Source organism: Gadus macrocephalus, chromosome 4, assembly GCF_031168955.1.
Source record: "Gadus macrocephalus chromosome 4, ASM3116895v1".
Classification (NCBI taxonomy): Eukaryota; Metazoa; Chordata; class Actinopteri; order Gadiformes; family Gadidae; genus Gadus; species Gadus macrocephalus.
The window spans coordinates 679,412-703,491 of NC_082385.1; the positions used below are offsets into that span (position 1 = coordinate 679,412).

Sequence of the window (24,080 nt, forward strand, 5' to 3'; positions counted from 1 at the left end):
CCTGAACCAATCAGTGAAGACACGCCATGATTGGTCAGAAATAAGCTGGGCCTGGTCCTAATTCTCAGTCAGACAGAGGCAGGTGCAGTCACACATTCCCACAGAGCATTACCCTCCCTAATGGCTGACGAATGGCCGCGCCACTTCCAACAGACTCCAGTGATTAAACCTCATCAGCCGCGTGCGCCTCAGGGTCTCTGCGGCAGCGTGCTGTTGTTGTGTATGTTGAAGTGTGAGTAGAGTGGATAGATGAGGTGAAAGGGGAGCGATGCGTGTATGTAGAACAAGCTGAGGCACGTAGAAACAGTTGGCTGCGAGGGTATGAGTGGAGGAGTTCCGTTGCATCATCTCATTGGAATGAGCAATGAGAGCAACTCCCACGTGGACGGGGGCCTTCTGCACGGGGCGAGGACTTCAATACCGGAGCTCAGCGCAGGCATCCCTGGGGTCAGGCAACCAATGATAACAGAGGTGAAGCCTGAACACACAGGGTACTGCTACAAACTACAGCCAAAGTATTTATTTTCTGTTGAGACCAATGAGACGACAGAAACTTAATATAGATGTTTGGAATAATCATGGTATGTATTAATGAAAACACAATGCTCGAGTCTCTTTAATAAATTCAACAAAAGCGTTTCTATCAGGGAAGTAGATAAGGTTTGATTATAATTGGTTTTACAGGTACTTGATTGCACATCATACAAAATCAACAGCAAGTTCTTCATAATCAAACGGCAAGCGAAGCGACGGGCAATTATCCGCCTCGTTGGACAATAAAGTTAGCAAGGTATTCAAATCGAGCCCGCCACCAAACACACCCTGTGTTCTCAGTCCCAGAAGACTACTCTTTCTATTAGTTTGTATTATACTAGTCTCACCAGATGAAAGCCCTGTGAAACACCGCATTTCGGTATCTTCTACAAGAATTCAGCCGTGATCCTGTAATTATCTCGTGCTGCACAATGCTGCTGAATGCATTGTGCAGCGGGGAGCACTCCGGCTTTGTATCGCCGCCGTTGAGGCCGGGTCGTCACCAAACGCAGCCCACTGTAATCACTATCATTACGCTGCCTCCAAAAGCTTCTACCTATTCATGTGACATGGATACACTCCGAATACTGGCTCGCCTGCACGGCTTGGCCAATTAAGTGCTTAGCTGAAGTATTTGATTTGTTCGTAAGTGAGTCGTCAGGCATGATAAAGGCTTGATAAAGTAAAAACAAAAGTGAAATTGGCATGTCGGGTGTCAGCTCTTGATTCAAGTGATTTTTCTCCCGGTCGCAAAACCGTCACTTGGATATGGGGGCTGTTCTTCAAGGAATTACATTTGGACCGAAACATTAGTTCAAGGCCTAAATTGAAAATCATTCCTCCAACAATAATAACCACCTAGTCGTCCCCTAGCTGATATATCGTCCCCCTTATTTGTCATCCAACCTTTCAGACACACCTTTGATCTCAGACTCAAATCCTTCTTCTGCTATACCACGTCCTGTTTAACCCGCATCACTTCCTGTGTGTGGCATGTGTGTTATGTGTTCATCCCAGTGTGTGTTCCAGTAACCTGCAGTGTACCAGTGTCATTATGGTGACACTGGGATCAGCCTGACGACCGAGTCATCTCCCATTAGGCTGATTGGTGCTTCTGGTCCCAACGATCCAAGCTAAAGCGAATGAGGCGTTAGTGATGGTGTGTTGTTGTGTGGGCTTGGATCTCCAGCTGCTCCTCAGGGTGACGACAGCACTGAGAAGTGGGTGCCAGGTCCCCTCTGAAGACGAGTTAGCCCACTAAGTTTGCTGATAGCGATGCAATCGCTCTGTTTCCAGCTAACTAGATCCAATCCGATGCAATCTGAACCATGAGATTCAAGATTCAATCGTTTTTATTTGTCACATGCATATAAGTATTGAGTCAGACGGTAAAGTTTAGGGCGAGCAGTAAGCCTCAAATCGTTATCTCCTAGCTTTGACGGTTGAAAAAGTGACAAATTGTTCTGCGACAGAAGTCATGGCGTCTGTGAAGAATGCGACTTTAATGGTTTCATGGTCATTGTGTTGATAACCACCCTCTTTGATAGGCCTCCGTTACATCAGCTGCTGCTGTGCAATAAGTTGTAATGTTTCAGTGCTGAACGGATCTCTTGCAGCATAAATCATGATGATGGATGGGCTTTGATTTCACATGATTAGAGACCGACTCAGGTCGCAATTCAAAAATAACTCAAATTATGTGTTATAGATCAAAATGCAGAACACGTTGTCTCTCAGAATTAGAAAGATAATTATGTATTGATTATGATGTCCAAAGTACTGAAATACAAAACACACTTTAAAGATAAAGTGTGTGTGTGTGTGTGTTTGTGTGTGTGTGTTGTGAACAGATTGTGACTCTCTCTCTCTCTGTCTCTCTCTCTCTCTCCCTCCCCACCTCTCTCTCTCTCTCTCTCTCCCTCCCCCCTCTCTCTCTCTCTCTGTCTCTCTGTCTCTCTGTCTCTCTCTCTCTCCCCCCCTCTCTCTCTCTCTCTCTCTCTCTCTCCCTCCCCCCCTCTCTCTCTCTCCCCCCCCCCCACCCCCCTCTCTCTCTCTCTCTCTCCCTCCCCACCTCTCCCTCTCTCTCTCTCTCTCCCTCCCCACCTCTCTCCCCCCCTCCCCCTCTCTCTACAGGATGGTGTGGACCTGGGTGAGATCATGTTCTCTCTGTGCTACCTCCCCACCGCCGGCCGGATGACCCTCACCGTCATCAAGTGCAGGAACCTGAAAGCCATGGACATCACAGGCTCCTCGGGTAACACACACACACGCCCCCCCCCCCCCCCCCCCCAAAAGAAACACAAACACACACACATGTGCACACACGCAAGTGCATGAAAACACACACATACACGCCCCCCCCCCCCCCAAAAAAAAACACAAACACACACACATGTGCACACATGCAAGTGCATGAAAACACACACACACACGCCCCCCCCCCCAAAAACAAAACAAAAACACACACACACACACGCGTGTGCATGAAAACACACACACACACACACACACACACACACACACACACACACACACACACACACACACACACACACACACACACACACACACACACACACACACACACACACACACACAAATACAGTTGGCTTCTGACAATATGTTTCGTACTGCAACTACAAATTTTATATTAATTGAAATGAGAAGAGTTGTGCAGAATAAAAAAGAAAGCAGTTTGTGTTTCAACTATGCTTGTGTGTACGTGGGCGTGTCGGTCCATGCGTGGCGTGTGTGTGTGTGTGTGTGTGTGTGTGTGTGTGTGTGTGTGTGTGTGTGTGTGTGTGGCGTGTGGCGTGTGAGTGTATGTGGCATATGTGCGTGGCGTGTGTGTAGACCCGTACGTGAAGGTCTCCCTGATATGCGACGGGCGGCGTCTGAAAAAGAGGAAGACCACGACGAAGAGGAGCACGCTGAACCCGGTGTACAACGAGGCCATCATCTTCGACATCCCCCCCGAGAACGTTGAGCAGGTCAGCCTGTCCATCACCGTGATGGACTACGACAGGTGAGGGGGGTGCAGCCGCCTGCAAAACACCTGCAAAACACCTTCAAAACACCTGCAAAACACCTGCAAAACACCTGCAAAACACCTTCAAAACACCTGCAAAACACCTTCAAAACACCTGCAAAACACCTGCAAAACACCTTCAAAACACCTGCAAAACACCTGCAAAAGGTCTGCAAAACACCTTCAAAACACCTTCAAAATGGCTGCAAAATGGCTGCAAAATGCTTGCAAAAGGTCTGCAAAACGCCCCCAAAATGCCTGATAAACGCCTCCTTCCACTCAGTCACTCCCGGAATTTACGAGAATTGTTGAGATAATACGTTTCACACAACTATGACAGACTTTTTCAAATCAGCGCTAGCTTGTGAATATGACCGTTCACCGGGCGATAGTGCGTCAAATTTGACTAATGGTCGCACTCTCCTGCAGTGGAACAAACGCTTCTATTTCTGAATTCACTTTTTGAATTAAATTGCATAATTAAAATAATTGCAGTAATTTTCATAATAATCAGAAATCGCAACATGAATATTGTGAAATGTTGCTGCAGAAATTCACTGCAACAACAACAACAACAAAAAGAAAGACTCCTGGAGTGACGGTGTGGTTTGACCATTGGGAGCGGCTTGACAGTGAATACGTGTCCTGTATAGAGAGCACACAGCGGTCAGGCACCTCCTGCAAGGACTCCTGCAGTCAGTCAGAGTACGGGGATCCCACCTGTGGGTTAACCCATTCCCCGTACACAACAAAGATAGCTAGGATGAGATGCTACACAACTAAGTGCTATTTTTAAGTGCCAGGACTACAACATACATAAGTGCGTACATTAAGTGCCAGGACGTAAAGAAATAAAATGAGTGCGTAGGAAGGGGGAGTGCACAGGAGTGTAGGTGAACTCTGAACAGGGGAGTCTCGAGTCTTCTGTGGAAGCTGGCGAGCGACTCTGCGGTCCAGACGTCGGCAGGGAGCTCGGTCCACCACTGCGGTGCCAAAACAGAGACGACTTTCGTTGCTTTTCCAGCTCTGGCGATGGCGGCACCAGACGTCCAGTCTTAGCTCTCCGACCACCTCGCGGGGCTACTGTCGCCCCTGTTTGTAGCCCCTTTATTCATTTGGGTCACTAATAAAAAAAGCACTGTAGGGATGGACTCATTTAGTTGTATTTTTCGAAAAATGTGTTATTGAACCATACGGCTGAACGAGGTGGTTTCATTAAAGCAGCACAAATCACGGAGGGACACTTAGCAGAGGCGGGAGGGGGGCGATGAGTACTTTGGGAACTCAAAGCATCTCTTTACTTCTCAGCTGGTTCCTGATGCATCAAAATGTGTTTGTGTATTCCCACCACAAAAAGTATGAAAACATGGAGCCCTGCCTGATCTCTGAAAGCCTTCATCGATCCATTAAAATGTGTGTGTGCCTTTGGATCTGTGTATGCGTGTGTGTACATGTGAGCGTGTGTGTTTGTGTGTGTCTGTGTGTGTGTGTGTGTGTGTGCATGTGTTTTTGGGTGTGTTTTCCTTGTATGTGTGTTTTCATGTTTGTATATTTGTGCACGTGTATGTGTGTCTGTGTGTGTCTGTGAGTATGAGTGTGAGTGTGTGTGTTTGCATGTATGTCTATATCTATCTGTGTGTATGTCTCTATCTGTGTGTGTGTGTGTGTGTGTGTGTGTGTGTGTGTGTGTGCGCGTGTGTGTGTGTGTGTGTGTGTGTGTGTGTGTGTGTGTGTGTGTGCGTGCGTGCGTGCGTGTGTGCGTGTGCGTGTGCGTGTGTGTGTGTGTGTGTGTGTGTCTCCACCAGGGTGGGTCACAACGAGGTGATCGGTGTGTGCTACACCGGGCCGGACGCTCAGGGCCTGGGGCGGGACCACTGGACCGAGATGTTGGCGTACCCCCGGAAACCCATCACCCACTGGCACTCCCTGGGGGAGGTACAGACCCCACGCCGCCCCCCCACCCCCTCACCGAATCCCCCCCTCACCACACCCCCTCACCACACACCCTCAAACAACCCCCCCTCATCACACCCACTCACCACACCCCCTCACAACACCCCCTCACCAACCCCCTCACACAACCCCCCCTCACCACACCCCCTCACAACACCCCCTCACAACACCCCCTCACCACACCCCCTCACCACACACCCTCACCACACCCCCTCACCACACACCCTCACCACACACCCTCACCACACCCCCTCACCACACACCCTCAAACAACCCCCCCTCATCACACCCACTCACCACACCCCCTCACAACACCCCCTCACCACACCCCCTCACACAACCCCCCCTCATCACACCCCCTCACAGAACCCCCCCTCACCACAGCCCCTTCAAACAGGATAGGAGACAGTTCACTTTACCGCCACCGGGGGCACTGTAAACAACTGTGGACTAAACAGCCGCGGATTCCGCGGCTAAACCGCGGATCGGGCGGATGACGCGACAAAATTAAAGATTAAATTCGGGCGGGTGGCAGTTAAACCATTCAAAATAAAAAATATATATAATTTTTATTCTTATATATAACATCTTCCGGGGGTGAATTATATTTGATAATTCACTGTTGCTAAGCAGATCGCTGTCAAAGAATGTGGATATTTTTTTTAGTAGTAACTGCTAAGCGACGTCAACGTCTTTGGGGGCGGACTATTGATCAACGCTTCGGAGATGGCAGCGCAGGCAATAGGCCGTCCTACCGGGGACTTTAGCCTTGCAAGAACACGCAAGAGCTTTCTAGCCTCGTGCCAGCAGCGGCTTGCATCGCCGTATAAAAGCAACCGGGGCACGCGGATGCGGTTTTAAAAATTGTTTAAAAAACGTTGGTGCGGATGGATGGCGGATGGATGATGCTTTTGTGATGCGGTTAAATAACAGCCCATCCGCGCATCTCTACTGTGGACAAAAACGCCTCGTGGTCGAATGCTTCGCTCCCGTTTACCGGACAGAACATCCGAGGGAAACTCAACACTTCCTTGATTCGGACAATAATAACTGAGCAACAACAACGTTGTGCGTACTAGTTTATTTGGTGTTTTTTAATAAAAAAAAGAGTTTTAAAAAAGATAACCCTCTTCCAACATTCGGTCACTGAGATGCCCTTTAGAGGACCAGAGTCCTGTCATCATGGAATCCATAAATGATAATGTTAAGAGGTTAATTGATGACATTTGATTGGATTGACAACCAGGGGAGTCATTGATTATACTTCAACCCTTGACCTGACCAAATTGATCAATAGTCAAAAGAAAACAAATGCGTTTACAGCATCAGAAACGCACAAAATGTGGTTGTTTTTTAGCTCCATGTTATTACATGAATAGTTTGATGGCTGTTTGTCAGATGACTTTGGGCATTCGCTCTTGTATAGGACACATTAAATGGTGTCGGTTAATCAAAACAATGAATGAATTCCTTAATGAGTTCTTGATAATGAAAGTAATTAGTTGCAGCTCAAATTGAGTCTTATGTCTTTTAAATGGTCGATTTTATAAAATGACACTTTATAAACACACTCTGCCACAATGATTTTTCGTATGTGTGTAGCTCAATACAATAAAACGTAATTTTGAACAGCACGCATTACATGAGGCAGGTGCTTTGTATTCAGTGCTCTCCATCACCGTAATCATAGCAATTATAGTCCAGAGAAACTCAATCAAACAGCCTTCAGATACCGCCTCAAGTGGCTATATTGACTCCCTGCTCAAGACTTTTATTAAATGCAATATTCTGCCCGTTTTTATGGAACTAAATAAGGTTTTAGACGTGGTGGAATAAATAAATAAGTACAAATGTTTAATATTGATGTATGATGTTTGAATAATAGAGAAATATAAATAGCAGCACTTTACAACACACACACACACACACACCCTCCCTCTCTTCACACACACACACACACACACACACAGACAGACAGACAGACAGACAGACAGACAGACAGACAGACAGACAGACAGACAGACAGACAGACAGACAGACAGACAGACAGACAGACAGACAGACAGACAGACAGACAGACAGACAGACTCGTTAACTTTCTGGAGGTAAATTTGTTCAATGTCCTCTGATGTAGAACTTGTGGTGTAACTGTTTGAGATATTGAGTGAAACTGACCTGAGAGTTTCCAGTGTACAGTGTGGACTCCCCAGTCCAGCAGAGTGCAGCTTCACTCCTGAATCCTGCAGATCATTGGTACTCAGATCCAGCTCTCTCAGACTAGAGGAGTTGGAGCTGAGAACTGAGGCCAGAGCTTCACAGCATCTCTCTGACAGATGACAGCCAGTCAGCCTTCACACAAACAATAAACACAACATGTTAGGAACTGTGATTAATTTTTTTATTTGAAATTTGTCATAAGACATGTTAGTTTAACTAAATGTCAATACAGTAGATCTTTAAATTATGACATACTTAGAGGTCAGATAACTAAAGATTTAAGATAATCTTTAGTTAAGACAGACAGACAGACAGACAGACAGACAGACAGACAGACAGACAGACAGACAGACAGACAGACAGACAGACAGACAGACACAGACACACACACACACACACACACACACACACACACACACACCAGTCTCTCCAGGTCGGTCACCATGGTTTCTGGGTTGTTGTGTCTTGCAGTGGCCTGGAAGAGCAGCGAGCTTCGAGAGTCAGGGCTCCTGTCCGTCGCCGAAGCCACCCTTGACCCCCTGAGCAGCACCCAGCGGGTGTCACAACAGGGTGTCACAAACGGGTGTCGTGGTCCTGCTGTCCGGGGGTTGAATCTGCTGTCGCTCGGGGTTATCAAGAGAAGAAGAACATCGAAGAGACTCTGACGGACGACGCTCACTCTGTGGTGTTTCTGTGTCTGTAGGTCACGGTGGAGATGTGTTTAAAACCGTACGCTACGCGGTACGTGCGTGACACCTGAAGTCTTCAAGGGCTCGACAGAACCGACTATGCACCGTACTTAATTGACACAAATTGCGTCTCGTGAGTAATTGCTCTGTGCTCGTTAGTCATATTCGACATCGCTATGGTCACTCTCCCCGACGCTTGAAATTATAAATGCAGACGTACCTTCCAACTTTAAAATCACACCACATATTTACCAAGCCGTCATACTGACCAAATCATTGGAAGAACTAATTAGGCAATATTAAAATCAACTCACACGTTTCCAGGCATCGCTGTACAGTCATTGAAGCCGGTCCATTTCCGTTTGAAACGAAACGATATAGACATATATATTTTTATGTAAGATTTATTATCGAAGGTTTTATCCTTCATATTGTAGAGTGAGACAGACAGGAAGGTATGGGAGACAGACAGGAAGGTATGGGAGACAGACAGGAAGGTATGTTAGAGAGAGGGGGAGACGTGAAGCAAAGGACCGCGGGCGGGAATCGAACCCGGGGGGCTGCCGTGAGGACTGGGCCTCAACGGTACGCGCTCTCCTAACCCTAACCCTAACTGTATAGATCCTAACGTCTGACCTCATTGGATGGTTCTGTCGTTTCCACCGTGGAGAGGGACAGGTCAACATGGAGTGTTTCCTCCGGCCCGTCCGTTATGTATGCAGTATATATATATAGATATTATACATCCCTCCCCCACGGTCGTCGTTAACCTGTGGCCCGCAGGACGCCGCACAGCCGAGTCCATCGCCCCCAGTGAGCCGGTAGCCCGCGCATGTAGCAACGAGGGGGTCGTTGTCCTGGAGACGTCCACCGTCCGACAGACGGTGTCTGTCGGAACGTCTGGAAGAGCGGCGTCCATGCCTAGATAGAGAGATACTGTCGAGATAGATGGATGGAGAGATGGAGAATTGGTCCTTTTGAAAGCCCCCTCCATACAGTCCAACCTGCTTTATGTTTTCCCTTGGAGACATTTGGAACACAGCCCGTCCCGTCGTGTTTCCTGAAGGTCTTGTGTCCACGGACGGTGTGTCCAAGTGGAACTGGAATATAGTGAGCTGAGAGCACCCGACGTAGGTGACTGAGCGATGTGCTGCAGCTGAGGGACGATCCCTGGGGTCTCACAGCCTGGATCTACCACCAACGTCTCACCCTTGAAAGACAGGAGAGGTTTAGGGTTGAACCAACAGGGACGCCTGTTCCCATTACTGGCTCTTCTCTAAATCACTCATTCCTGTTAGAGAAAACGGGAATCCCTGACCTATGATGTCAATGGTCAAACTTTCCCTCGAATTTTCCACGGAAACATACTTTTTCCAGCGCATGCATATGAGGCAGTATTCTCTAATCGCAGCCAGTCGCGATGGGTTCCATTAAAATATAAAAACATCTTCCAGAAGGGTTTGAGACAGCCTTAATCTCTGCATTGTGTTGGCATTGAAAGGCTTGACCTTTATCAGAGCCTGAGTACAGAAACAGCGCTGTCTGATTTATGATTTCTCTTGATTGCAGGAATGCTCCCAGAGATTATTTATGTTATCGTCTGATTTTTCCCAAATGTAATTTTCCGCTATATAGTATTATGCCGAACAACCCCCTGAATGGATAATTGGAAAAAACTAACAAATATATGCATCTTCCTGTCATATAATTCATTCATAAATCGTAACCCTTCGTTACAAGGATTTAGTGATGAAAATGAATACTAAAGATAGAGTGCAGTAGTTTAATTGGACAACTTTTGGACCTGATTGGATAAGGTAACCTTGAATAGACTTAAAATGTTTATAGGAAACATGTCCTAGACACAGGGAAGCAATCAACCAACACTTCAAGTTCAACATTGTTTTTTACGTAGTATCTATATATTTTTACATTACATTGAGCCATTTTTTATTATTTTCTGTTGAAAACATTGCATTGACATTAACGCGTGAGTAATAACGAACTAATACAATGCCAACATACAAAAAGGCTATGTACTGTTATCGAACTTGCACATGATAAATATGAAGCTTTCTTTCCTGTGCACTGCCCTACAGTAACAGTAAAATTTGACTTTTTTTACATGTACCATGCATGTGCTCAAAAAGAAATGTTCAATGAGGGAGGGGAAAATGTAATTAATGAATAAAGTACAGTTATCAGAATTTCTAACTAACATTGTGTTTACATGTACATATTGTTGTCAAACGTTTGTACATAAAAGTGAAATAAAAACAAAGGTAACTGTAGACTTCTATATTGTTGTGCAATTTACATCGTTTAGTGATATTTTCTACGCCTTGTGCTTGTGTTTACGTCCAATGATGCACACTATGTCATACATGTGAGGAACAAATCATATTTGAGACGTTCAAGTGTACCTTAAGAACTTACTTTTGTTTTAATTTTGCATATTGGTTGAGTTTACAATTGATCAAAAAATAATTCCAGCCGATAATTCGATATTCGACATGCACCGCAGGTACACGGTGTACAGTTTGTGATAACTTTTTGTATAATTCCATAAGAAACTTCAAATATAATGCATTGTAACTGTTACCTATGTATTTTGACTAACAAAAATAAAGAAATATACCAGAATCAATGCTATGATTTCTTACTTATTTTAATACATTTTTTGCAATTTTAACTAACTGAAAGGCGCTTATATTAAGAAGATAAATATGTCATTTTCCTTGGTGCCATCGGTCTACCAGTACATAGTCCTTCACCTGTGATTTCACAACGAAACATCTGTAATGAAGTGTATGAAGTAATATTACTTTGAATAATAAATAATTGTCTATGCTTATTATGCATCGTTTCATCCTTAATTATTCAGTTCACCATTCAAGAGAGTTATTTAGGTTACTGCACAACAATCAAATTTCCTGCCTTACTGAACTGAAAACTGATCGAAAGCAACCTGCAAAATAAAACACTTCAATACAAACAATAGTAGGCCAATATTCAACCATATTATGCATGTATTCCTTCCTCCATGCATGCGAGGAAGAAACACAAGTGTTTTTCTCAACATGGTCTAAACCACAAGAGAACAAACAAATGACTCAATTTTGAACATGGCAGTATTTTTAATTGAGAGACACTTACCAGTTACCAAGTAAATGCCGCTTTACTGCCATTTCAGAGAGACATCAGTTAAAAAAATAACAATTGCTGTTTTGTTTCAACGGTGTCTTGTATCTGAAAGAGGCAGAAGGCTTATCTGCGCAACAAGGTAGTGCATTGAAGGACAAAACCAATTTCCTTTTCAAGTCAAACCACAAAGAGGCTCGGTTGCTATGTCTGGATGCTTGATTTAAAAGAGAAAATCCTGTGGCTTTATGTGGTTTTCCTTCATATCTTGTTGCTTCAGATAAGCACTGCAGGCGTTAGTGTTTAAGCTACGTGATGGTTCGTTCTGTGAGTTGAGTTTGACTGATCACACAAGAACAAGTGTTGTGAATGGAGAGAAAGCATTGAGCACGACAGTCAATGATATGCTCAGTTGATTACATGATCAAATGCTACAACGGTTGATGGTTAATATTGATGTTGGTCGATGATTTTCTCGTGATATTAGGCATGGAACAGGCACTATTAGCCTTATGAAAAGACTTTCAGAATGAACGTTTGAAAGAAGACTTTGAGTTCTGCTCTAAAACATGACCGAATAATGGATATCCACTTGATAGTCAATTGTTTTTTCTTTCTTTCTTAGACCCCCCACCATAATTGTTGTTGTCCAGAACACAGCTCAATAGTTGGACAGTCAAATATCAACTACACTACACATTACTTAACTCTATAAGTATAACTTTATGTTCAGATTAACTGTCTAAAATATCCAAAAAACAACGAGAGATCAGGGTATTAGACTCTGAGCCGGACAGGTTTGAACCCCAGAATCAGCAGTATACTTGTACGTATCACCGTGCGAGATACTTGGACTTTAACTGTTCATTAATGACATTTAATGCACTTAATAATTTGCAAGTTCGAGTCGGACAGCAATGTCATGAACCATGAGACTCAAAACCCGTTTGAATCAATAAATAAGTTGGGCGATCATAAATGCTTGATGGCAGGCTCCAGCTGAAACCATATCTTCTGAAGCATAGGAAATAATTCCAATGTGAGGCTACAACTGTCAGAGCGTTCTAAACCTCTGTGTACTACTCGGGGCGGCAGTCAGTCATCGTTCCTTGCGGCGGGCAGCCATAATGCCGAACAGTTTCTAGCCGTCACGCGTCTCATATGAAGGGGCCTGTGGCACTGGCTCTCTGAAGCATTGTGAGGACGTCCGTCAACAAGACTCATGGTTATTGGGTTTCCTTTTGTGCCACTAGTGTCAGACGTGTCCGATTGTGTTCCTTGTTTTGTTTTCCCCTGACGTCGCGGCACGGCAGTAATAGCGATGCCTTTTCAACTCGATGTCGGATGGTGCTGTCCTGTGTTAGCTAACAATGGCGGAACACAGGGTTTCTCCACTGAAGAAAACACTGAAATGTAAAGTATTGATCAGCCAAGTATGCTGTCCTGGAATTCAAGTGCTTATCGATTTTTTGTTCATGTTTTACTTTTCATGGACAGCGAGCTAGTATCAATGTTTTAACATCGGGCTTTCCTGTTACAGGACTTTAAGTAAAATTGTGTCGTAGCTTCTAGCTAGCTAGCTATCTAACTCTAGGAAGTGATTACGACCAGAAGCATTTCAAATGGCCGCAGTCTCCATCGCTTTAATCTCAACATCCTTGATGATCGTACCAGGATACCGATAGCAAGGGGTTGGGGAAAGGATGAGAGATTGGTTTGAGAGGAAGGGAGGTGGTGGTGGTGTGTGTGTGTGTGTGTGTGTGTGTGTGTGTGTGTGTGTGTGTGTGTGTGTGTGTGTGTGTGTGTGTGTGTGTGTGTGTGTGTGTGTGTGTGTGTGTGTGTGTGGTGGAGGGTGCTGGTTAAGTCTACATTAGATTCCGCGGTATTGAAGTCCACCCCCTCCCTGGACCACCAAACCCACATTCAGAGCGCAGTCTTATATTTAGCAGCACTTGAGCTAATAAGGCCACGTGGCGATGCAGGGTAATTAAGCCTTTGTCGTTTCCTTAATAGTTATGTGTACCAGGCTTGGTGAGAGAGGTTGGAGCCCTCGTTGACAATACTAGGCGGCTGATACATTAGGCATTCGCGTGTGTAACGCTTGAGTTTGAGCAGAACAGCAAGCTTTTAAGAGCTAAATTGGCCTCACACTACCTAGTATAATTGTATAAGTTGTTTGTTGTGTTGTTCGTTATTATAAAGCTTGGCTTGATACATATCGATTTTAATGTTTGTCCTAACAACACTTAAATATTGATCTGACTTTATCTGAGATATGTTCAAATTAATGTCACATCCCCAATTCACAACCCACAAAAATGCTTTATCAAAATTGTAAAGGACAACTCGGACGTTTTGCCAACACATTTTGTGGTGTCTCCAGACTCTTCCATACTGATGAGATGGAATGCCTCCCATTAGCGATGCAGAAGAAGAGCTACAGGTCTATTCCGGGAAGCATTCCAGGTAAATGGCGAGGCGACACTTATGTCACTATCCATTAACGCCCGATGGCCAGTTTATGATCCTATGAATTAATGCAGAGCTTTTCTCGGTCGCTTGCTCTTGGTTAATGGGCAGAGGATTCCACATTCTGGCAGGGATCGCATTTTGATTGTGTAGAAGATTAGGTTGTGTTGCGAGCGCGAAAACTCTAGTATTTATAAAAAGGTATTCTATGCACACAAAACAAATCAATTATATTATTTTACTTGAGGTAAGGACACCACAAGAAGATAGATGCAAACACACACACAAACACACCACACAAACAAGCCGTTAAAGTCTCAAACATGTGTACTGCGAACCATCAAACCAATGTTTGTTTCACCAGCGCCGTCAGAAGAAGGAGGCGAGACGGGAGATTGACATTTGACTGAATCCACACCGAGGGGGGAAGCATATCGACGTTGAGGTGGCAGAAAATAGATGTTTTACCCGACGGGTACGAGCCAGCGAGCGCAGAACCCCCGCCGTCACTGCTCGACTTCTGGCTCATTTAACCCGATGGAACATCGTGTCGGCAAAGCAACCTGGAGCCCGTCCATGAATGCGCAGGCACTCTGGCGATGGGAACGGGGGAAAGGCGGACTCTGTGTGAGATCGTAGGGCCGTTTCTAGCTTCAAGAGGTTCAAGCGACGGCATGAGGGCTCCCAAGCCATTGGCATTTTTTTGTGATTTTGATCAATACCAAACTATGTACCAATCCCCATGCATCGTTTAGGCCAAAAACAACAATAAAAGTTTGAAGGGTTTTGATGAATCTGATGTGGTTGGTAGGGGTTGGTGAAGACAGGATGTGTCTTCACCCAGAGTGCCCTCGGAAGTTTAGAGACGTCAGATTGAGTGTTTCTCTTGTCTTTTTCTCTTTCTGGACTCAAGTTGCCGAACTGCAAAATCAATTAGCTTACACTTGGCGTGTCTAAGTGCCTTTAATTTAATTTCAAACAATATCCATAAATAAAGAAGCAACGTGTCTTAGGATACAGGCATCATCCACATAATCATGAATTAAACTGAGAAAAGAAAATCCATTCTTTATTAACGCCTCCAACATGTCGCCCGACATGGTTGATATTTATGAGTCGCAGCAACGGCTCATCACACAACGACGACTTTGCCAGATTCACTTACTGTCAACAATGGAGACATCTGGGGGAGAGATGTGTCCTCCCCCACGTCCCCACCTCCCCCCAACCTCCTCACCCTGACCTGTGATGGGAGACACGCTTTCTGCTGCTGGAAACCATTTAGCGCACTCCTGACCTCACGAAGGTGAGCGCGAGCCTGACAATGAGAGAAAACAAGTGTGTGCGTGTGTAGTCCCTCTGCTGAACGCTCAGACATAGCCCCCGCCCTTTCACTGAACAAAGTCTGTCAACACTGTTCTGCTCATCTACCTCATGTATATTTCAATTTTACAATTTAAATGTTTGTTATTAATATACTGCCATTGCACTGAACTGCCTTGCGCTATATTTAAATATTTATTTAAACCTTGAGTCTCTGTATTGATATTGCACCATTTCTTCCCTATCTTAAATTGTTATTGTATATTATTTTAGATTTTTTGTAAATTCGTAAATTCTATTGTATTGTTATGCTGTATACTTAACAGTATATTAATATTTTGTACTTTTCTTTCAGTTATTTTTAATCTAAACAATAGGTTAGGTGAGTGTTGTACTTCGAGGGCAAAGGGTTAACCAAAGTCAAATTCCTTGTTTGTTTACGCATACCCGGCCAATAAAGCTGATTCTGATTCCGATTCTGACAGTGTATGCATGTGTCACACATACACTGTTTGCGTGTCGTGCCTCATGTTTGAGGCGATGTGCGTCTCCGTGAGAGAGTGTGTTAGAGTCAGACTTGGCATTATCGTCAGCATCCAGGCGGCATTTAGCGAGACGCGCTAATAACAGCTTTAGGGACAAATAACCGTGCGCCGTGTTCTGTGGCTTCATTTACATAATGGATATAGAGGCTGCATGGTGGATATAGCTGCTGCATGGTGGATCTAGAGGCTACATGGTGGATATAGCGGATATAGAGGCTACATGGTGGATATAGAGGCTACATGGTGGATATAGAGGCTGCATGGTGGATATAGAGGATATAGAGGCTGCATGGTGGATATAGAGGATATAGAGGCTACATGGTGGATATAGAGGATATAGAGGCTGCATGGTGGATATAGAGGATATAGAGGCTGCATGGTGGATATAGAGGATATAGAGGCTACATGGTGGATATAGAGGCTACATGGTGGATATAGAGGTTACATGTTGGATATAGAGGATATAGAGGCTACATGGTGGATATAGGGGATATCGAGGCTGGATGGTGGATATAGAGGCTACATGGTGGATATAGAGGTTACATGTTGGATATAGAGGATATAGAGGCTACATGGTGGATATAGGGGATATCGAGGCTGGATGGTGGATATAGAGGCTGCATGGTGGATATAGAGGATATAGAGGCTGGATGGTGGATATAGAGGCTGCATGGTGGATATAGATAGAGGATATATAGGGGCTGCATGGTGGATATAGAGGATATAGATAGAGGATATAGAGGCTGCATGGTGGATATAGAGGCTGCACGATGCCCAGATGGTCTGCAAACACATAGAGGAAGGAGGTGTTAGCCAGTGGTGGCAAAAGTACACATATTCATTTATGTTCATTCATATAACGTACAGATGCCTGAACACTGTACTTAGGTACAGCAGCATTATAGTATTTGTTCTTTGTTAGTACCCACCTCGAGAGTTAGCGTGAATCACTCCCAGAGGACCGAGCGGAGAGATCGAGAACCCAAACAGGAAAGGGCTCGCATTCATCAAAACCATCAATTTCCTTCAAGGCTCACGACTTCTTCAGCATCACAGGGTGATTCACTGCCTGCGTCACTCAGGGTCCATGGAGGGGATGTGTTTAAAGCACGCCCGACGCAGAATGACGTGGAGTATTGTAATAGCACACACCCCCAAGTATGACTAAAGGGGTCTTCACCTGGAGGCAAACTCTTGCCAAACGTTTGTAAGGTCATTGGGTTTGTGGACGTGTTGCATTTGCTTTGTTCCACAGCCCTTAATCAATGGATTTCCAGCTTTGAAGCCAGGCTTGCGCTGCATGGATCTATGAATGACTAGTCTCACTCCCACGCTGAACTGATGAGTCATTCATCTGGGGTCCGCAAACACACAATCCCAACGTGACGGTTCTCCCCACCTCCTCGTCCCCAGGAGCTGTGATGGAGCCGGACTATAATTAGAGCCATGGCCGTACATTCCCTGATGACGCAAGGATAAACGTACACGTAGACACACACACAAACACACGCACACACACACACACACACAGGCGGGGGTGCACGGTGACTCATGCATCATGACTTTTCTGCAGGAACACTGTTGCATCACATTCAGAGAGCTGAGGGCCCCAGAAACTCCTCAAAGAGTTGAGAGCGGCAGCAAAATAGGAAGAACTCTCTCAGACAGGGACTGATGGCTCACGCCGGGGGGGGTGTGGGTGTGTGCGCAGTACGGGGCAGGAACAGGAAGCTCTGGGGGCGTTGAACATGAGCAGCGAGGAGCACAACCCGCCCAAGGAGACGGCGCTCAAGGAGCTCCTATACTGTCCGGGCTTCCTTTTGGGTTGTAGAGGTGGAGGAGGAGGCGGGGGTGGTGGTGGTGGAGGAGGAGGCGGGGGTGGTGGTGGCGGTGGTGGAGGGTGGGGGGGATAGGGCTCTTAGAACTAAAAGGAGAGTGCAAGGCAGGAGGGGGGGCAGGAGATGAATGTCTCGTCGTGGCGGAGGGGATCTGCCTTTATACCCTGCTCGTCGCTACGGTCCCTCCTCAATTTGGAAAGGAGGCTTTTGGCGATAAGCTTGGCGGTTCACGGCCTCTGGAGGCCGGATGGTTTATCAGCAGGCGGACGCCACCTTGAGACGGCCCATCAGGCTCTGCATTGTGGCCAAGAGCCGCTACTCATTCACTCCGGTGTGGCTGCTTGTTTGTGTTTGTTTGTGGGTGGGGTGTGCTGGTATGCATGTGTGTGTGTGTGTGTGTGTGTGTGTGTGTGCGCGCGCGTGTGTGCGTGCATGTGTGTGTGAGAGAGAGTGTTTAAGTCCCTCTGTGTGTGTGTGTGTGTGTGTGTGTGTGTGTGTGCGTGTGTGCGTGCATGTGTGTGTGAGGAGAGAGAGTGTTTAAGTCCCTCTGTGTGTGTGTGTGTGTGTGTGCGTGCATGTGTGTGTGAGGAGAGAGAGTGTTTAAGTCAGTGTGTGTGTGTGTGTGTCTGTGTGTCTGTGTGTGTGTGTGTGTGTGTGTGTGTGTGTGTGTGTGTGTGTGTGTGTGTGAATGACAGGGACAGAGACAGAGTGTTTGGGTGCATCGGTATGTGTTTGCTGTGTGAGGTGTGTCTTCATGTGGGGCTGACAGTGGTATTTGATTTGTGAGTCACAATATAAAGTCCCTAAAGAAAGTGGAAGTCCAAATCCCTCCAGGGAGCAGCAGTCCAGTCTGTCGCCGTTATTTTGGTCGCATAAACAAACAAGGTTATGGTCTTTCTTTCTATGGCCGCTCCTCTGAGCCCCACACTGCTAAAATCAATATCTGAATCATAATTCACAGGATCAGAAACCTCCGGATCATCTTGCAATAAAACAGAACCAAACACAATTGGACCAAATTTCCCTTTCATTCAATGTTGATGTTTTTTTGTTTTTAGTCCGCTTCTTTACTCGATCAATTTGAAGTTCCGCCATTCAGAGCCATCGATTGCTTGGTTGTATTCATTCTGGGGTTGTTAAAGGCTGCAGGCTGATATATTTCTTGTTACAGATCTTCCAGAAAATTGCCTCTTTCTTAAATAGAGGTAAAGATGTTTTATGGCGCAAAATAAAATCTATAAATGAACGCTTGACTGAATAAATGCACATAAATGCACATCTGAACACAGGGAATATCAAACGCCATTGCACATTCTGCGTGCCTTGCTGAAAGTAAGATCTTATATCTTCTTCAGTTGTCTGATAATGAACATAGGCTGGTCTGGTTGAAACTTGGCCATTGAGTATTTGTGTGTTACATGTGCGGTTATGTCTATGTGTGTGAGTGTTGGCTTCTATGTCAAGGTAACCCTCGGCTCATAGTTAGCCTATCTCATACGATGCGTCACCAAGGATCATCTAGTTTCCATAACAATAATCTATTAATATTAAGAACTGGGGGGCAATTTAAATGCAGAGAAGTACATTTCGTCCCAGAGAGATCTCTGTGCCTGGTGCGATCAACGTTAAAGCTGAACCCGATAAACACAGCACTTTCGGTTTGATACACACATCTCCCAATTAAAGAATTTCTTTAAATGTCACACTCGGATAAGGTCGTTTATTCTGTGTCTGACCTTTCGTCTCCTCGAAGAAGAGGCACTTTATTGTAATATTACCATCACAGCACCTTTTTAATATTATTATTATCTTTAGTCACCAGAAGTGGCAGTTTTCCCTTTTCAAATGATATTTCTAGTACTTTGTAAAACTTAAACCTCTCCCATTTTTTAAGTGGCCGTGGGAATTAATGAGCGCCTCTGGGCAGGAATCTGAGATGCTATCCAAGTTCCAGAAAAAACGCAATGCAGGCCCTAAATAAATTATTTGACGTAAAAAAAAAAATTGGGGATGAAATTTGAGTTGATAGCTTATATAGGCTAACTGCATCGTCAAACACAAAGCTGAGGCTGTGATACCTGACTCGGTTATACAAACAGAGAGACACTCAACGAGGTTTATACTGAAGCAGAAGACAGGCTGCACGGAACTGTCCACCTACTCCAGGTTCAAGAATACGTTTTGGTCCAATCCCATCAATGAACGACCTCGCACTTGAGCAGGCTTCAGGGTTTCCCGGTAGAGCCATCTTAAGGAGCTCTTATGTCTAATGAATTGCATGGTGGACCAAAGCAGAGCTTGGCTAATTCCCAGAAGGTAGGGGATGGCATCTTTCAGCAGACATCATCGAATTAGTTGGAGACGTCCACACACAGAGTGGCAATTGTTTTGTCACTGTTGAATGATGCTTTATGTGGATCCTAATCAAAGACATGTTTGCTCCACATGAGTGTTGGGGCACAACAGATTTGCTTCAACAGTTATTAGATGCACGTCTGGTAGATTCATTCGGGTTTTTGGCCACGTCATTGATCTCGATATAGATGATTTATTTGTGATTTGGACATTCAATGCATTATATGAAAGTTGTTTCTGCATCTGTCTCATATTTCATTTTTATCTTTCAGGATACGAGTTAGGCATTTAGTCAATGAACGTGGTAAAAGGCTCGGGCGCAGTGAAGGAAACAATAAATTGTGCGCTCCCTCACGGCCGTGTGATCAAACACGTGCATCGCGCTAAAACGTGGCTAGAGCAGTGACCAGAAAGCATTAACCGAAATGGGTGGGAGTAGATTAATGAAGCATACCTGGTCACGTATCAGATAATTCAGTTTCCCAGACATCAATCCATAAACTTGTGTAGAGTAAGATTTATATCACAGATGGGACATGTGTCGTTTATCGTGACCACAGGATCAACACACTGGCAAACAAAACACATTTTTATTTATTGCAGGTAGCAGTGGTGGCGGTGGTGGTGGTGGTGGTGGTGGGGGGGGGGGGGGGGGGGGGGGGGGGGTTCAGACAATCTCCGCTGGCAGAAATGGTCTCTCTCTGGTCACTATGGAAACCTGTCGGGAACTGCGGCGTCTGGACGGCTTCATACAGCTGCCTACACCGGAGCCAATCTGACATGCGAGGTCCAGGGGCGAGTGGCAGTATGAACTGGCTCTTGTTAGCTGAAACGGCTCTGGCCCTTAGACCGACTTGTGAAAGCACCCAGTAGGCCAAATATGCCGAATATAAACCTTTAAAAGTAGGAGGAATTTGAGGAATATGAACGCTTTTACAACATGTTTAAATGGATGCTCGAGAAAAAAACCCATATTAGTTATGTAAACCAAGCTGATTATCTTGTTTTAATTGTGTTATAGGGGAGTGTGAAAAGCATTTCTTATTGTTGTTTTTTATTAGACTTATCTTTCGCATTGGGACACAAATGACAACAGATCGCTTTGAATAGATTTCCCAGCAATTATGCTTCCAGGTGTTTTCCACTTGGTACAAACCGGGGTTCTAGTGACCCCTAGCGGTTCTTAGGTGTTAACCTTCATGTAGCCATCATGTGCCTGTTGCACTGCAATACTATGTTCTCCATTATGTTATACAAAAGAAAAAGCCCAAGTAAACCATTTCATATTTTCTATTTGTTTGATTGTTTCCATCTCAAAGTTATGTTATAAATTAGCATGCGGTCACATGCCATGGTCTATCCCCCCAATTTCATCCTACAGTAGCCTATATGGTTTCATTCTTTCATTGTCCCATTACTATTATTTGAGGCAGGCCTATTTGTTCGTTTTATTACGATTGTATTTTCGTATTTGAATTGGCATTTAATCAAATTTGAGATAATGCAGCAGCCATTGTAGGATTAAAAAAATAAAATCAGTAGGCTATCAAATGTAAAACAAAACTAGGCTATAAAAAGAAACCCGGTCAGTCTGACTGCGTTTGAGTCGTACCCTTTGGAGTCCCCATCCTTCAGATCCCAGACATCAATCGCCTTATCTAAACAAACAGCACGCCGGGGGCGCCATTTAGCGGCACGGTGCGCGATTTCTCAGTCAACACGCACATTACCCCCGTGTAAACAATGCAGGCCAACGTGCCTAGCCACCCCCGGAGGGCTGCGAGACCAAAATAGCTCCACGCGGCGGGACTCAGCTGCGGGCACACCTGTCATACCATACCATCTCAACCTTTTAAAACGCAGCAAACCGGCCACTCGTCAATTAACATTGGCGGTGTTGGTGGAGGGCTTTAAATATAAACCAGACAGCTGCGGTGTTGACACGTCGACAGAGCGCCTCAAATTGGAAAATACAGTTATGCAGCTTTCTAGGCTAAATAACACAACTGAAATGTTTGTGCTCGATTTTAATCACTTTCCCAATCCATGTGCAAAAAAAATAGTTTTTCTGCTCATTATACACTCTAATTATACAACAAACAATTCAAACAATTATATAACAATGGATGGAATACCAAGAGAGGGAGCGAGAAAAAAAACGGTGATTGTAAGTGATGTGGTCTGATTCACACCCTCTTAGTCCAAATTGCCTGCAATCAAACAAATCCATAGTCACACCACAGGTGGTAAAAGAGTCATCCAAAGCAGTGGGGGGTAAAATAGTCCATAAAAAACAGCCACAAAACAGAAGCATGGCAGCTCGTGACAGTGCCACCGCAGAGTGACGCCACCGCAGAGTGACGCCCTCAGCCTACACACAGATCACTTCCAGGACCCGGACTTGCCCTTGGCTCCGCGGGTCGTCTTGGCCGCCTTGGAGCCTCTCTGGTGGTCGCTGACGCGGTTCCGGAGGAGGGCGATGTCGTACTTCTGCTTCTTGAGCTTCTCGGCCAGCTCAAACTTGTCTGCGTGCAGCTGGTGCAGCCACGCCCACAGCTCCTGGGCCTTCTCGGCCAGCTTGTCCTGGTTCAGGTGGTCGATGTTCAGCGGCTTGCGTCGCTCCGACAGCGCCTTCCTCTTCTCCTCGCGCGCCGTGAGCTTCTTGCCCTTGCGCGCCGCGTCCTGCTTCTGCAGGTAGCTGCCGAACGACTTGTTGGTGAACATCAGCTTCTTCTTGGCGTCGTCGTCGGCGCGCAGCTTGGCCGCCGCCTCCTCCTCGCGCCGCGCCCGCTCCTCGGCGAGCCGCGCCTGCCGCTGGCGCTCCTGCTCGCCGCGGACCCGCACCTGCTCGTTGCGGTCCGAGCGGCGGCTCTCGATGCGCTCCCTCAGGGAGACGAGGTCCTCCTCTTCCTTCTCCCGGGTGGAGAAGTGCAGGTGGATCAGCGACTGCAGGTCGTTCACGTCCTTCTCCACACGCTTGCGGTGGAGGTCGTCGAAGTCCACCTTCTCGCCGTCCGGGAGCTTGGGCGGCGCGATGTTGGGGATGTAGGTGGTCTTAGGACGCCACTTTGAGTCCCCCTCGCCTTGATCCCGCTCCTCCTCCTCGCTCCTTTCCGGTCCGGCGTCTGTCGGCTCCTCTTCCTCCTCTTGCTCGTACTCCTCCACGTTCTCCTCAGCGACCGACATGGTGTTGTTCTTGCTCGAAGAGGCAGCGAGGTCCCAGGGAGACAATCGAGATGCTCTCAGACCTGCGGTTGGCTCGCAGTCAGGGGACAAGTGGGGACAAGTGAGGCCCCTGGCTTGGAGCGGAGATGTTTTTGAAGGGCTTCCCGCTACCATGTGACTGTTAACAGTTCTAACTCTCTAGAGCCTGGCGTCATCGGCGGGCAGTTCAGACAGATGGAGCTGCACGGAGGCTATTTTCTCCTTGACTCGTCCAACACCGAGGGATCCACCCACCCCTCAGTTATCCCTCTAGATCCCGGCTGCACTCTGACCCCACCAACGCAGCCACATCTTTATTACTTTGTAAGGAGAAGATGAGGAACTATTTCCGATACACGACAGATGCACGCACACTTATGCTCTCCGGGCCTTGATAAGTTGGCAATGGCGGTATAGGCGTCACAAGGCTTCTCAAACAACGTTGGTGCTTAAATGCTCCCATTGACAAGCCAAATTACATTCCCTGCAATAGCCCACACAAGAATGTTGAAGCCAATGAGGATTTGAATGCTCAAGACAGATGGCACATTTTTCAACTTCCCTTAAATAACGTATGCATTGTAGGCCGACTGGGCGATAACTACATCTATAAGCCCAACAACTTTGCCTGGGTTCGGGAACTGCGTCATACAAAAGATGACTGCTTATTTTAGATGTTAAAAGTTTCAGAAAAAGTTAGTCATCCTTCCATTGTTGTCGTCAACGGACAAGAATGGCCTTTGAAAGAAAGATCTCAACAAAAGACATTGGGATCGCCACGGTT

The 24,080-nt window shown here is 45.9% G+C and overlaps 2 protein-coding genes across 2 annotated transcripts; one reads left to right on the forward strand and one right to left on the reverse strand.

Moving 5' to 3' along the window:
• The first annotated feature begins 321 nt into the window (after nucleotides 1-321).
• LOC132456625 (synaptotagmin-10-like) lies at nucleotides 322-11,068 on the forward strand. The gene is made up of 6 exons (XM_060051031.1): nucleotides 322-447; nucleotides 2,668-2,788; nucleotides 3,388-3,559; nucleotides 5,368-5,497; nucleotides 8,204-8,897; nucleotides 8,940-11,068. The coding sequence occupies exons 1-5, from the start codon at nucleotides 322-324 to the stop codon at nucleotides 8,273-8,275; spliced, it is 621 nt and encodes a 206-aa protein (XP_059907014.1). The 3' UTR covers nucleotides 8,276-8,897; nucleotides 8,940-11,068.
• An 11,040-nt stretch (nucleotides 11,069-22,108) lies between these two features.
• Nucleotides 22,109-24,065, reverse strand: LOC132454914 (troponin T, fast skeletal muscle-like). Its single transcript, XM_060048522.1, has one exon. It carries the CDS (start codon nucleotides 23,429-23,431, stop codon nucleotides 22,475-22,477), a length of 957 nt encoding a protein of 318 aa, XP_059904505.1. The 5' UTR covers nucleotides 23,432-24,065; the 3' UTR covers nucleotides 22,109-22,474.
• Nucleotides 24,066-24,080: the final 15 nt, after the last annotated feature.

What these genes read in the sequence shown, in the direction of transcription:
- LOC132456625 (XM_060051031.1), top strand. Translation starts at nt 322, where the DNA reads ATGAGTGGAGGAGTTCCGTTGCATCATCTCATTGGAATGAGCAATGAG. An exon ending in GGACATCACAGGCTCCTCGG is followed by an intron (nt 2,789 to 3,387) that starts GTAACACACACA and finishes GCGTGTGTGTAG; the next exon opens with ACCCGTACGTGAAGGTCTCC. An exon ending in ACCGTGATGGACTACGACAG is followed by an intron (nt 3,560 to 5,367) that starts GTGAGGGGGGTG and finishes TGTCTCCACCAG; the next exon opens with GGTGGGTCACAACGAGGTGA.
- LOC132454914 (XM_060048522.1), bottom strand. Translation starts at nt 23,431, where the DNA reads ATGGTAGCGGGAAGCCCTTCAAAAACATCTCCGCTCCAAGCCAGGGGC.